Raw genomic sequence first — 14,393 nt, forward strand, 5'->3', positions numbered from 1 at the left:
ATCAGAATTGTTATACCTATGTTGCAGATTTGCTGGGAAAATTAATATATATGAAAAACATCTAGCATAGAGACTGATGTGAAGTAGTTAATGAGTGATCGCTCTTTTGTTGTCATTGTTATTTTAGGAGACTTGGAAGACATTAAATCAGTTGTTGTCTCTGAGCCTTGGGCTCCATGTTTCTTCAGCCAGGGATACTTCTGGGTCTGAATGTGCTTCCACATCTCTCCACTACTAACAAGAAGGCTCTCTCTGTTTTCCAAGAGCAGTTTCCTCACCCTCGCTTTTTCCTTTCTCTAAAACTACCTTAAAGGGAGATTTAGTCCAAGGGAATTTGAGATATTCTTTAAAACTTGAGGTCAGGAAATACAAGTTCATCTTGCAGTGAACTAGAACTGGGAAGCTGTCAGCTACCAAGGTAGCTGCTCTGCATTTGTGCTTCGTTTTTCCTTTCTGTAGATCAAGAGTTGGCAAACTTTTTTGTAATGGGCCGGTTGGTAAATATTTTAAGTTTTGTGGCCTCATATACTGTTGCAACTACTTAACCTGAAGTTCTAGTGTAAAAGAGCCATAGACAATCCATCAGTGGTTGTGGCTGTGTTCCAATAAGACTTTATTTACAAAAAAGGCAGAGGATGGATTTGGCTCAGGGCCTTAGTTTGCTGACCTCTGCTGTAGACTTTGGCAGATTGGCTCCAATTGCATATATTCCGTAATAGTGGACTTCAGATGACACTGTCAGTCCCCAAGTCCACATCACCTAGTGAATTCTAGATTCCTAGGGAAAGGAATCTGATTGACACATATATACGTATCCCTTTGGGGTGGAGCAGGTGCTGTGGGTAGTCTCTTCTCAGAAGAGGGCACAGAGGGTGTGGGCAGTGGGCAGCTCTTAGAGAAAAAAGATATGGGGATGGGCCAGGTATGCACCCCAAGGTACCACATAGACTCAGGAAGATCACCTGTTTATTCTGCTTTTATCTCCTATAAGCTGTAGTTTTTTTTATATTGACGCATTTTGAAGAATTAAATATGTAGTCAAGCACCACATAACGACGGTTCAGTCAAGGATGGACCACGTATTCAACTGGTCCCATGAGATTAGTACCACATAGCCTAGGTGTGTAGTAGGCTATACCATTCAGGTTTATGTAAGTATACTCTGTGACGTTCTCACAATGACAAAATCAGTTAAGGATGCATATCTCAGATTGTATCCCCATTGTTAAGGGAGGCATGACTATATTTGAGTATCAAATCTAGTAAAAGATTAACCGTCATGCACGTTTTAAAGTTTAAATGTTGCTGAACAATAACAACCTCTAGATAGGTGCCTATTATTTCACTCTAATGCTTACTGTGGAATTTGTACCTAGGCTGTTTTCCTTTCTTTTGTTTGCAGGAGATCTGTCATAACCTGGGAGTTTGCTACATTTATCTGAAACAGTTCAACAAGGTAATTCATAGAAATGGTCGTGGCGATTGAGTGGTTGGCTGGGGATTTCACTGAGGGTACAGTTGTTACAGAGGTGCCATTGCTCATTTTGTATTATTCCTAGTGCAGAGATTTTTGGAAGTAAAAATTGAAAGTGCCGTTTCACTCATCCTTTGGTATCCGTAGAGGGTTGGTTCCAGAACTCTCTGAGGATACAAAAAAATGCAGATGCTCAAGTGTCTTAGTTGGCCCTCCATATTCTTGGGTTCTGCATCTGCAGATTTAACCAACCGCACATCACAAACATATTTCATGATGCAGAGGGCAAACTGTACATTTATCTCCATTTTTATTCTCATTTGTCATTATCCAAGTTTTTTTTCTGCTTTTAACAAGAAAATAATAAATTCTAGAAATATTATGAGGGAATTGCATTCTAATTGCTTTTCTCCTCTCTTTTCTCTACCCCCAGTTTAATTTTTAGTATAGAAACAATATTCAGTAAAACTTAGATATCAAAAAGTGGACCCTTAAGTCTTAAAAGTGTAATCATGACCATGTGAACTATCTTATGCTCTGATGGCAAGTGATTTTAGTTTTTAAGGTCATTGGAAATCAAGTTTAGGTTTTAAGTGGATCTGATTTCTGAGAGTTTCAGTTCTTAAGGTTATTTTCCACATGAGGATTTATATTTCATTGTGAGTAAGCTATAGGCTCTAAAGCTCTTATATCAGATGAAACATTTGAGCTTACCTTGATACTCAGATAAAGACAAAAATTTATGTATCTTAATTGAGGGATAACTAAATTATTGAGAGCTCTGAAAATTAACCACAGTGGGGTTGGGTAGAGTTTCCTTCATAAAGCTGATTTGTCAAGTTTTATTCTCCTTTCTCCAATGCCGACAGGACTGAGAATCTGATTTGGTTAATACCCATTTGACAATGTTTAACTTGGGTCAGTTTGCAAACTGATGCAACCTAATCTATCCCTCAGGGGTGTGAAAAAAAATCTATACATCAGCAGCTGAGGTGTGAAAATAACTTTTTCTCCTGTGAGATATGTAATAAATAACTATTATATGTAGATAAAATATATATATTTAGTGCATCCCTTAGGTTTTCTGGGCAGATCTATGGTGTTATATACTTGGTAATGAGGTTTTCCTTTTTAGAGGATCTTCCAAGCAAGTATATTTCTATTCACAGGATTATTCAGAACTAAGGGAGAGGGTGGATTGGTCTTTGGTCAGACATATTTAGATTTTACTGTAAAGCTATCAGAGCAAATACAGTACTTGGCATTTATGTAAATACTCGTTCTGTAAATGAAGCCCTTTTGATCGTCTACTGGGATTTAAGCTCTTTCAGAGCAAGTAGCTTGTTTTGTTAGCTCTAGTATACCTAGCACCTAGAACAACAGGCAGTGAACACATGTTGAGTGAATAAATGAAAACAATCCGTTCATTCATTCATCAGAATACTGGTGAGGAAGATGAGGTCCATCCTGGGAAGGTTGTGCAGTTGGTCAGCGGTGCAGCAGGAGTGAGTTCATGGCTGTCCTACTGTATGCTGTACTATGATGTCCCTTTTGACTTATGAAGTATGAGTTATGGGTATGGATATCAAGAAGCAGGAAGCACTCAAAAAGATTAACCATCTTGTATAAACTCTCCCAAGTGACTCCAGAGATAGATACCCCATGTTACCAGCTGTCTGGTCAACAAACACAGTTTTGGTATGTTTTAGTTTCTCGGGTAGTGGGGGCTGTTTGCTGAAATGGGATGTTCCTACATTAGTACAGCAGGAGCTGCCTTTACATTGGCCATACAAAGCCATTGCCCTTCCATGGTAGTGATTTGGTTCTTTTTACTCCATCAATTTTGTTAGGCACAAGACCAGTTGCACAACGCCCTACATCTTAACAGGCATGATCTGACTTACATAATGCTGGGGAAGATCCACTTGCTGGAGGGAGACTTGGACAAGGCCATTGAAATCTACAAGAAAGCAGTGGAGTAAGTGTGTCTGTTTCCTTTAGAGCAACAAGAAACTAAATAGAATGGGAGCAGACATATGAACTCCCAAGCCCAAGACAGAGTATATGTGACTGATTACTAGTCGTATGAGTTAGAGTAAATGTTAAGCTAAGGTTAAGAGCTCCTGATGACTTAGAGCCATTCCTGATGGTCTAGTGGTTAAAGTTCAGTGTGCTCCATTTCGGTGGTCCGGGTTCAGTTCCCAGGCACGGAACCACACCACTTGTCTGTCTATGTAGTGGTGGCTCACATAGAAGAACTAGAAGGACTTACAACTAGAATATACAACTGTGTACTGGGGCTTTGGGGAGAAAAAAAAAGAGAGGAAGATTGGCAATAGATGTTAGCTCAGGGAGAATCTTTCCCAGCTAAAAAAAAAAAGCAGCTCCCAACGGCTTAAATAAGGAAGACTTGCATTTCTTTCTCACCTCTTGCTATGGCTGGTCTAGCGCAGCTGGGCAGCTCTGCTCCACAAGATCAGTCAGGGATCCAGGTCCCTTCCTTATTAACTCACCCTTCCTTAGGTTGTTGTCTTCACCTGCATGGTTGAAGGTAGCATACATAATTACTGTAGCATCCATGTTCCAGGCTGTGGTGGGGGGATGTGGTACAGGACACTAAGTACTGAATAAGCAGCTGGTAGTAACTTTTAAATGGCCTAGAAGTTGCAAACATTGTTCCTGCTCACATTTTATGGTTCAAACTTAGTTAGGTGGTCACACTTAGCTGCAAGAAAGGTGGGCATACATGTGCTTAGGAGGAAGGAGAGAATAGATTTTGGAGTCAGCTGGCAGTCTGCCATTGTGGTTTTAAACTATTTTATAGCAGATCTTGTATTTTCAGAGATATTAAGGACATAAATCTCCTGATTTGGTAATAAACATCTGGCCTTATTAGCATGAGACCAATATCTTGTCTTTTAAAACATCATTAGGGTAGGCAAAACCCATGTTGATAATGGAACTGATGGCTTTCCCAGAATGGTGTTCCATGTTTCCTCTCTTGGGACACATGCTATCTTGTCTTTTCTATATAGGGTCTTGTCTTGTTTGTTATAGTGGGATAGCTGTAGCAAAATACTGTAGTGTCTCATTTGTTTGGTCACTTACCATAATGCCTAGTCTATGGTTCAGGTCACAGAGTCTTTTATTCTTGATAATTAGACTCTGAACTAAACTTAGATTTCTGTTAATTTGTTAATTACCTTTGTCTTCTTCTCTGGTAGTAACTTTTCTGGTTATATCCATCATAACACTGCTTTCTCAATTTTCTTCTACCACATTTTCTGTCTAAAAAGACAAAAATCCCTTGGTTTATTAAGCTACTTTTTGTCATCAAGTGGCTAAGTTTATATGGACAAGTAGGAAGGGGCCCATGTAGTGTATTTTAAGCTTCTGTGGTGCTGAGTGGAAGCTTTGATCCCTGACTCCTGCCTTGTAGAAGTTGGCTCTTTGAGATTAGCTCACATAAATCTGAAGGGTGACATTATTCCAGTGTCTGGTCAAGGATTTAAGTCACTAAATTTCCCAGGGGAGAAAAGGGGACAGTTGAGCATCTGGAGCCTCACTGAGAATGTAGAGACCATTGTTTATGACCCACAGCTTTAGAGATTAGTAGTCATGTTTTGGTGGAGTGATGGATTCTGCCAGAATCATGGAAGTTACTTACATGGTTTGAGGGAGAGAGGTGATCAAAATGGATGTTTATTGTGGCAGAGTGAAGGACAAACACTCAGTTGAACTGAGTAAGCTCTGTTTGGCCAGCTCAGGCCTTCCTTGGCTGGGGCTTTGACCATTTGGTTCTGGTCTCCCCATAGGTAACCAGTGCCCTACCTCGTTTCTTAGAAGCAGGAAACATGGTTCCTTAACTTTTAGCGTTTTCACTGTTGAAACTGTCTCATGATCCTATAGTCAGATCATCTCAGCTCAGTGTTGCTTTGGTTTTGTGACAAAGACAAATACAGTGAGGGATTGGAAAGCAGATATTCTTTTACTTACACCAGCGTTTACTCCCCAAAGCCAATGGCCACTTCTTTCTTAGAGCTGGTATGTGACTTCCTTCTGTTGTTTAGTTTGGCTATTTAGTATGACTTTTTAATGTGGAAATCAGAGTGTTAGGGCCCTTGGGATCCTAAATTGTGCAAAAAATTATGCTGGCTGGCATTGTGAGTACAGGGAGAACAGAAAAAAAAAGAAATCCCATAAGAGGGAACTGGCTAACACTGTGTCTTCTAGATTGACTTGGTTTATAAAGCACTGTTCTTTAATTCTATCGGTGTACTCAGGACAGTCACATAAAATATTCCGTAGTTCTTTCTTAGGACTTTGGCCCTAAGAAAAGTTCCTGAGAAAGGAGTCTGGAGTCTAAGTCCCATTTCTTTCTTGCTGAGCAGTCCTCCCTTTAACCAGAGTTAAGATGACCTACTTTGGAAGGAAATTCCCAAATCACCTTTGGGAATTTCCATGGGGAATGGGAGGAGCAATAGTGTCTCTCAAGTGTTGCAGGTGGGCACATGACTATGCACATGTCTCAGTGTCTCGCCTGCACGTCTTATCTCCCTCTGAGCATCTTCTCTGTTGATCTCTGTGTTGCAGGTTCTCACCAGAAAATACAGAACTTCTTACAACTTTAGGGTTACTCTACTTACAGGTAATGAGAACTCTTTACTCATTTGTGTATTCATGTCGGAAATGCTTTTGGATTTGTGTGTACTGCAGTTTCCCTGCAGTTTGATTTTACTTTAACATGTTTTACTAAAGGTCCTCTGAAACACCTGAACCTTACTCTCTGCACTTGATATGCTTTGTCAGCTAAGGGATTTATCTTAATTTTCTGCATTCAAATCAGAAGCAGATAAATGTTTGAGCCTAGTGCAATTATAATTCTTATCCATCCAAGGAAAGAGCTTATATGAGAAATAACTGTCTGGTCGGGCGGCTGGCATTTTGTTGTCGGGGGAGAAACTGTGACACAATTAGGGCTTTGGGGCAAAGGCCACTCCTGTTGTTCCTTCTTCCCAGCCAAGTCCTATAGGAAAGAGAAGGCAAAGCATTGTCTAGAAAAAGAAGTCTCTTCTCCCCTCCACATTCTTGAGTGTGCATGGAATTCCTTTAGCTCCATCACTTCTTTATATCAGCCTGAGGACCCCAGGGCCCAGGACTCCCTGAGGGGCTTTTCCCCACTCCCTACCAACTCTCCTAGTTCTCTGGGCAGCTGATCCTGCCTCCAGTTCTACCTCTGCAGCGGCCTTTCTGTCTGTGTCATTTTTCTTTAAAAGGAATCAGGAGCTTAATCCTGGCCCTTCCTGGGCTTTGGCTTCAGAGGTGGCTCCAAGGGAGATGAGGCTAAACAGCCCATTTTCTGCCAGGAGGCATTAATGTGAACTAGCACTAGTGTGGCAGAGATGGTTTCTGGCAAATAGACACTTTGACTTTATCGGGGACAAATCAACAAAGTGAGCTGGGGAGGGCACAAATGTGGGGATTTTTAGTTGTTTTTTTTTTTTTTAATCTGGTAGCTGTAGCTCTCTTTTTGGTTAAGAGAACTCAGAAAAGTCAGGCTGTTTCTGTTGAGGGTATGGTTGGCCAGACCCCTTATCTGCCAGCTCTTCCCTGATGTAATTCTCTGGTTTGCTTTTTCTCCAAGCTTGGCATTTACCAGAAGGCATTTGAACATCTTGGAAATGCACTGACTTATGACCCTACCAACTACAAGGTATTGTGGGTTGTCACACGCCAGAGCCTTCACATAGATGGTCCCAGTGCTCGTGGAGGTGATCTGGCCCTACAAAGCATTTTGAATACCTAAGAAATTGCCTTTTTCTTAGAAAAATTATAAATAAGTATGGCTCTTCTTATTTGAAAATATTGTAAAGTGTTGGTGTTCTGCTTCTTATTTTCTAAAAGAGCACATTTGTTATAACAGGCCTATAACTTATTGCAGAAAGCAACATTGTCGTGCTGGGAAAGTTTTATGTGTTACTCAGGAAATTAGCAAAGCCTCCACAACTTCTGTCAAAAATAATTCTGGTGAAATGACTTCTAGATTCTTAATGAATTTGCAGTTACCATTCTTGTGCAGATATGACTTCAGGGATGAGAAGATCATCAAGTGGATGAATATTATTGAGGGAGACACAGCAAAACAGGCTGTTTGTGGAAGGATAGACTCAATCCCATCTCAAAAGTCATACTACCCTGACTCCATCAGCTCCCCACCTTAACACCTTTCCTTAGAGAAATGAAAGGGTTGGATCGATGAAGCCTAAAGCTGAGTCACCCTCTGTCCTGTGGCAGAAGGAGCTGTACCTTAAGTGGCCAAAGACGAGTGCTTGGTACCAAGGAAGGGCTGCCAGAAACAGATTAAAGGCAGTTTTTATTTAAAGGGCCCTAGTACTCTTGAAATATTGACTTCTCTGGCTAGAAGTGGGAAACAAATGAGCTAGGTAGAATCAGGGACATTTTATCTTTTCTTTTTATGTACTGTGCCAAAGAGAGCCACAGTGTGGGGTGCGGGGACATTTCTCATGAACCCTTGTCCCAGTAGCTTGAATATATTATGTATGTCCCTGGAAGAAGTTTTTCAGTCCCAATCTATGCTGATGGGCCTGCTGGGAGTCTCTACACCCAACAAAGCTACCTGCCTGCTACGGTCCTTTAGGAATGACTGAATTACCAACTTTCCATGTCCTGTGTTTTCAGGCCATCTTGGCAGCGGGCAGCATGATGCAGACCCATGGGGACTTTGATGTTGCCCTCACTAAATACAGAGTTGTAGCTTGTGCTGTTCCAGAAAGTCCTCCACTTTGGAATAACATTGGAATGTGCTTCTTTGGCAAGAAGAAATATGTGGCAGTGAGTGTCTCCTCATCTTCCTTGTTTGGGTTCATCCCTGCAGTTATTGGGTCTGCTGAGCTTGCCCCAACCTCTCATTGAGTGCCCCCTCTCTCCTGCAGGCTATCAGCTGCCTGAAACGAGCCAACTACTTGGCACCCTTTGATTGGAAGATTCTGTATAATCTGGGCCTTGTCCACTTAACCATGCAGCAGTATGCATCAGCTTTTCATTTTCTCAGTGCAGCCATCAACTTCCAGCCAAAGATGGGGGAGCTCTACATGCTCTTGGCCGGTAAGAGATATTTATGTGGGGAACCCCCTCCAAAGTTGTAACAAGGGAAAAATGAATTGAGTCATAGGAGGCCTGTGGTTAAATGGCCCATGGAAGCCATTCCCTTGCAGATCCCATAGGAACCTGGATTACTGTCCTAGAGCTTAAAGAAATATGAAAGAAAAAGATGACAAAGCACTTGGTTGCTTCTAACTTGGGGAATTTCACTCAGAGACCAACAAATTAGATCAAGATCATCCCTAGTTCATCTTTTACCAATCGTTTTCCCTTGGCTTGACAAGTCATTTTTATATATATTGAGTCTAGCTAAGTTCCAGATATGATCAAGTGTTAAGAGGTTGGCTGTTGGGTAGAGTCCTTCCTCCACTACTTACTAGATATATCTCACAGGTTGATGAGAGGATTACATGATTAAACAATCCGTGAATGTTAACTCTTAGTTTTGTTGTCATTATATAATTGGTTTATTATTAATGTCATTGTTACTATAATATAAAAGTACTGACTCTTCTTTCTGGGGGATATTTCTCAATATACTAAACTTACTAAATGTATGCTCAAAAGCAGTTTCTATGTTCTCATTGACAGTGATCTTCAGCTTGGTTTTTGGTCATTACTGTGGTGTTCTTTATAAGAGAAAGGTTGCAATACCAAATTGAGTGGTGGTGATTTGGGGGTTGCCTGAATACAAAGATAGCCCAGTTGTAATGGGATATAGGAATGTAAACAAATAGCCATATTGTAAGGCATATGCTGCCATTCTAATTTCACAAAGTAGAGATGGCCTTCACAGTGGATTTTGAAAGATAAGCTGGAATTCAATAGCACAGAATGGCTGAGAAGCCACTGAACAAAGGCATGCAGTCATGAAATGACACCATGTACTCTGCAGTTAGTGGGCAATAGTGTTATAGAATGCAGTGGGAGATGAGTCACGAAAGACAGTCGGGTCACATTGAGGGCCATAAGCATAGTGTGAGGACTTTAGACTTTATTCTAGAGGCTGTGTTTTTCCAGTTGTACTCCTGGATCTCCTCATAAGTATCTTGGAGAAGTAAGTGCATGGTTTGGGGGAGGTGGAGTAGGCAGAACTTCCAGATCAGACTTCCAGAAAATACTGATTAAAAAGGGGAGAGTGTTCTGTTGCTAAACAAAAGTTTAAAGATCATGGTTATGGGTGATGGAGAACCAGTGAGGATTCTTAAGTAGATAGTGACATGGTCAGATTTGTAAGTCAGCGAGATATCTGGCAGCACTGTGGCAAGTGGATGGAGGCAGGTGGGGACATTGCCAGGGGGTAAAAATGGCAATGAGAGCCTGAAACAACATGGACCTGAACAAGGGCCATGTCAGAAAAAAACCTGCAAAAGATGGGATTCACAAAACTTGACACCTGATGAACTGAGGAGAGGGGACTGTTGAAGAAGATGACAACAGATATCTAAACAGAATGACTGGGTAGATGGTGGTTCCAGGAGCTGAGAGAGCAAAGTAAGAGTTAAGCTTGGGAGCTGAATGAGCTGTGGTCTTGAAACATGCCTTTTGTTTTCTAAGCTGGGCTCTAGCCACAGTGCTTGCCTTCTTTGTTGCAGTGGCTCTGACCAATCTGGAAGATATAGAGAATGCCAAGAGAGCCTACGCAGAAGCAGTCCGCCTGGATAAGTAAGTTGTCGAGAATGGTCTTGGGGAGGCTGGACTCTCCAAAGCCACAAGGTGGCGCCATAGCACTGGCGTTGCCCGAGTCTCTATGGCCTTTGTACACAGCAGGCCTAAGTGTGGAAGCATGTGGTTCCTAAGCATGCAGTCGCTCAGCAGGAACTGAAACTGGCTCTTTCTGAGAAAATGTTTCCACTCCAAGTTTACTAGTCAGGAGGCCAGTGACAGCACTGGCAGTGGTCTCGGGTTGTTGAAAGCCCTGGCAAGCTGGAATATCAGATGGGACTTTGGCCTCAGTTTAATCTAAGACAAACTTGACTCTCCCAGGATGTATTGCACTGGCATCTGCTAGGCAGCAGGGTAGAGATCCCCTTTTCAACCCTACCCTGCTGGTCTCTGTTGAGGGCTGAGATGTCAGCCTTGGTTCCAATGCCTGCTTTGCTGGTTGGGCAATTAATTGCATGATTCTTTTCCACAAGTCCACACAGCATGAGTGTTCCCACCTTACTGCAGAATGGAGAAATCTCTACTTAACCAGTTTGGTTTTATTTTTGTGTAATGAGAAGGATTTCTAAATGAGCATTTGTTGCAAAGCGTCAGCTCCATAGAATCCCTGTCTGTTTGCCACAGGTGTAACCCTCTAGTAAACCTGAACTATGCTGTACTGCTGTACAACCAGGGCGAGAAGAGGGCCGCCCTTACCCAGTATCAGGAGATGGAGAAGAAAGTCAACCTACTCAAAGACAGTAGCTCTCTGGAATTTGACTCTGAGGTATGTCTTGTTCTAGCTGACAGGAGCCTTTTGAATCAAGCCCAAATAATCCAAATATAAGGTATTAATAGGCTTTTGCCTGTTTTAGCTTTGTTCCTGGCAGCATGAATTCTTTAGTTAGTAACAGCCTGGGAAAAAAATTTCCTAGAAGAAAATAACAAGAGAAAATTCAGGCTTACTGAGTTATCTGTTATCAATACTACAACTTATCTGAGTTGAGGTCTGTGCCTCTTTGTAGCGTCCTCCCGCTTCTTCTCGTGTAGGAAAGGCAGGGGTTTAGCCCAATAACATGTCAAACTTGAATTGTTGGGTTTTGAGATCCTGTATGAGCCCCCTTGCATTCCACTAAGGGCAGTCTTTTCTTTGCTATTTGAGAATGATTTCCGTATAATAAGTACTTCCTCCCTCAAATGTTACTACTATTTCAGCTAACCCCCTCAGTTGAAGGCCTAGGGAGAGATGGGTAGGCTTGTCTCTGCTGGTCATGCCTGTGACTCTTTCTTTCTTTACATGTGGGCACAAGATGGTGGAGATGGCCCAGAAGTTGGGAGCTGCTCTTCAGGTTGGGGAGGCACTGGTCTGGACTAAACCAGTTAAAGATCCCAAATCAAAGCACCGGAGCCCTTCAGCCAGCAAAGCTGCCAGTGTCCCACAGCCTCTGGGCTCTAATCAAGCTCTTGGACAGGCAATGTCTTCAGCAGCCGCATACAGGAAGCTTCCCTCAGGTAGGAGGCTACACGCTCATGTGCCTACAACAAGATTACAGCTTGGAGTGAAGCTTGCACTTTTCACACTCAAAACATGGCCAATGTAGTGTTGCCTAGAAGGAGAAAAAGCCACAGGTGAGCCAAATTGGCACTTGTTTCCTTAAGGCAAGCTGCGTATTGGGTAACAGTTACTGGCAGGCTTAGTTGCTTGGTCAGTACACTGAGTCTTTACAATATTCAAGTTTACAAATACATTACAGTACCTCTGTTATGTAGTCTTGCTTTAATTTTCACTGCCTTATCATAAGTCAGTGTGCTACAGGTAATTAGATTTCTTTCAGTGAGTCCTTGAAGGCAAACTTGACTGTTGCTTTATTTCCTCAGTTATGGTCTTCCTTCATAGCTGCAAAGCTATACCACAGTCCCACAAGTCCCAGAAACTGTGGGATTTCTTCCTGGAATTTAATAGTGAAACTAATGATTTCTTCTGGAATTGTGGAACTGAGAGTTCAAGCTGTTTGTTTTGTTACTAGGTGCTGGAGGAACATCCCAGCTCACAAAGCCACCATCTCTTCCTTTGGAGCCAGAGCCCACTGAGGAAGCACATCCAACTGAAGCATCAGCACAAATAAGAGAAAAATAGGACTAAGATGACCCCAGAGTAGGGGTGTCTTTGGCAAGGATGTACCAGGCCAGGAAAGGTCACATGACACAGGCAGAGTGGAGGCCAGCATGTTCCCTGGGCACCTCGGAATTAAAACGCAGAACACAGGGTATGTCATGATGATCACATGGAGCCTGAGGCCTGTGCAGTCCCCTGCTGGCCCCATCAGCCAGGAAGTAGAGAGAAGACAGCCCAGACAGGTCCTTTAAGAACTGAAAGCAAGGCTCATGGCTCTATATATGTAGTTCCAAGGGCCAGCAGGGCACGTGACACTGTTTGCTTTTGAAAGGACTTTTATCTCCTGGCTGACTGACCCCTTCCTTTGTGGAAGGAAAGTCTGAGACAGACCTCTGCTTAGTAGCCCTGTCATGACGAAGCCTTGGCTTAGCTGAGGTGATCCTCAGGCTGTGGGGTATATCTGCCCTCAAGGCAAACACAAGTCTTGGGTGAATAATCCAGCTCTAATAGTCTACATTTAAAGGGAAAAAAAAGATGAAAGAAAAGCTCTGTAAATTGAGGCCCAGCCTGTTGAGTATCCCAGCTGCACTTGCCCAAGGGGATCCAGAACACGTCCCTCTATCTTCTCCTTTAGAGAGATTGGAGTGTAGAGCCAGATCATGTTTGTATGATAAGGAGTAGGAGCAAAGGGCTGGTCTGGTATCAGCGCCAAGGCAAAAAAAAAAAAGGAAGAGCTTCTTAACTGAGGAATTTTTATTTAAGACAATCAAGGATACCACTGACCAGTTGTTATCAATACATTATATATATGTCCTTTTTAGAATAAAGATTATGTATCATCATCCCTTTGGGGAAAGTTCTTATTCAGATATGAAAATAAGAGATCACAATAAAAACTTTTAAAAAGAACTATGATCACACTCTTCCCTTATCTATTTCCAAACCTAGTGTGAAACTGGTGGAGGAACCTCAAGGCCAACTTCCTATTTGGTGCTAGCACAGCCTCTGCTGCAGCCCTGATGGATGGTAGGCCAGCAGTTTGCTTGAGGCTAGTCCCCATTTTGCACTTGAAGTGCCCTTTAATCACCATAATTTGCAGTTGGAGAACTGACCTATTGCCCAAGCAAACTATGTTTGGAATTCTTTATGATTGGGTCTGTTTTGACACTGAAGCAGCAGCTGAGCAGAAAACTCTTCACTTCTCATATCTCAGCAATAAACAGCAAGGTATCAGAAGTGGTACCCTTGCCCATGCAGCTGGTATGTGGCAGAATCGGGGTTTGTACCCCGAGCAACTGAGAAAGCTCACTTCTCTATCAGTGTGGAGTCTAGTGTGCCTGTGACTGGAAAGGTCTTGGTGACCATCAAGTTGTAAAAACTGAGATGGAGAGGAGGCGGGAGGTGTGAGAGAGATTTAGGAGGTAAAATCAACAGAAATTGGGGACTGACTGGATGTGGCAGATAAGAACAGACAGTAAGGTGGGTATTCTTTGCTGGGGAGAATTACACAGGTCAGAGTAGAGGAACACTGGGGGACCAGGGACGAGGGTTGAGTCTAGTTTTGGACGTGTTTATCTTTGAGACATCCAAATGATGATAGCCACTAGATACTTGAATAGCTAGACTTCAGGTGTGAAATCTAGTTTGAAGATAAAGATTCAGGAGTAATTTAGCTTTGGGTGATAGCTGAAACTATAGATTTGAAAGGAGTCACCCAAGGAAAGCTAGGAATAAGAAGACAGTGGACCAAAAATGGAAAACCAGCATTTAAAGGGAGAAGCAGAAGAGCCCACAAAGAAGATCGGAAAAGCAAGTGATAGCAGAGAAAAACAGGAGAGCAGTGTTAGGAAGGCCAAGGAAGAGAAGGTCCAGGAAAGGAATGGTCAGTCTCACTGAACCCTTCCAACAGAGAGGTACTGATATCCCCATTTTATAAAGGAGGAAGCTGAGGTTGGGAGAGGCAAAATGAATTTTTTAAGGTAAGTGGCAGGATCAGAATTTGAACCCAGGTCTGGATGCCAAGCTCCTGCTCTTAAC

General features: G+C 42.4%; 1 protein-coding gene across 3 annotated transcripts in view; it reads left to right on the forward strand.

Moving 5' to 3' along the window:
• LOC124236121 (Bardet-Biedl syndrome 4 protein) overlaps positions 1-13,265 on the forward strand; it is a 188,120-nt gene extending 174,855 nt beyond the window's left edge. For all 3 annotated transcript variants that reach the window (XM_046654823.1, XM_046654824.1, XM_046654825.1), the window contains 10 exons: positions 1,403-1,456; positions 3,325-3,452; positions 6,068-6,122; positions 7,119-7,187; positions 8,174-8,326; positions 8,428-8,599; positions 10,192-10,261; positions 10,886-11,027; positions 11,551-11,752; positions 12,268-13,265. In XM_046654823.1, coding sequence (XP_046510779.1) covers positions 1,403-1,456; positions 3,325-3,452; positions 6,068-6,122; positions 7,119-7,187; positions 8,174-8,326; positions 8,428-8,599; positions 10,192-10,261; positions 10,886-11,027; positions 11,551-11,752; positions 12,268-12,377 — 1,155 coding nt within the window. In that variant the 3' untranslated portion in view covers positions 12,378-13,265. The remainder of the gene's footprint in view (positions 1-1,402; positions 1,457-3,324; positions 3,453-6,067; positions 6,123-7,118; positions 7,188-8,173; positions 8,327-8,427; positions 8,600-10,191; positions 10,262-10,885; positions 11,028-11,550; positions 11,753-12,267) is intronic.
• The last annotated feature ends 1,128 nt before the right edge of the window (positions 13,266-14,393 follow it).

Source organism: Equus quagga, chromosome 2 (genome assembly GCF_021613505.1).
Source record: "Equus quagga isolate Etosha38 chromosome 2, UCLA_HA_Equagga_1.0, whole genome shotgun sequence".
Lineage (NCBI taxonomy): Eukaryota > Metazoa > Chordata > Mammalia > Perissodactyla > Equidae > Equus > Equus quagga.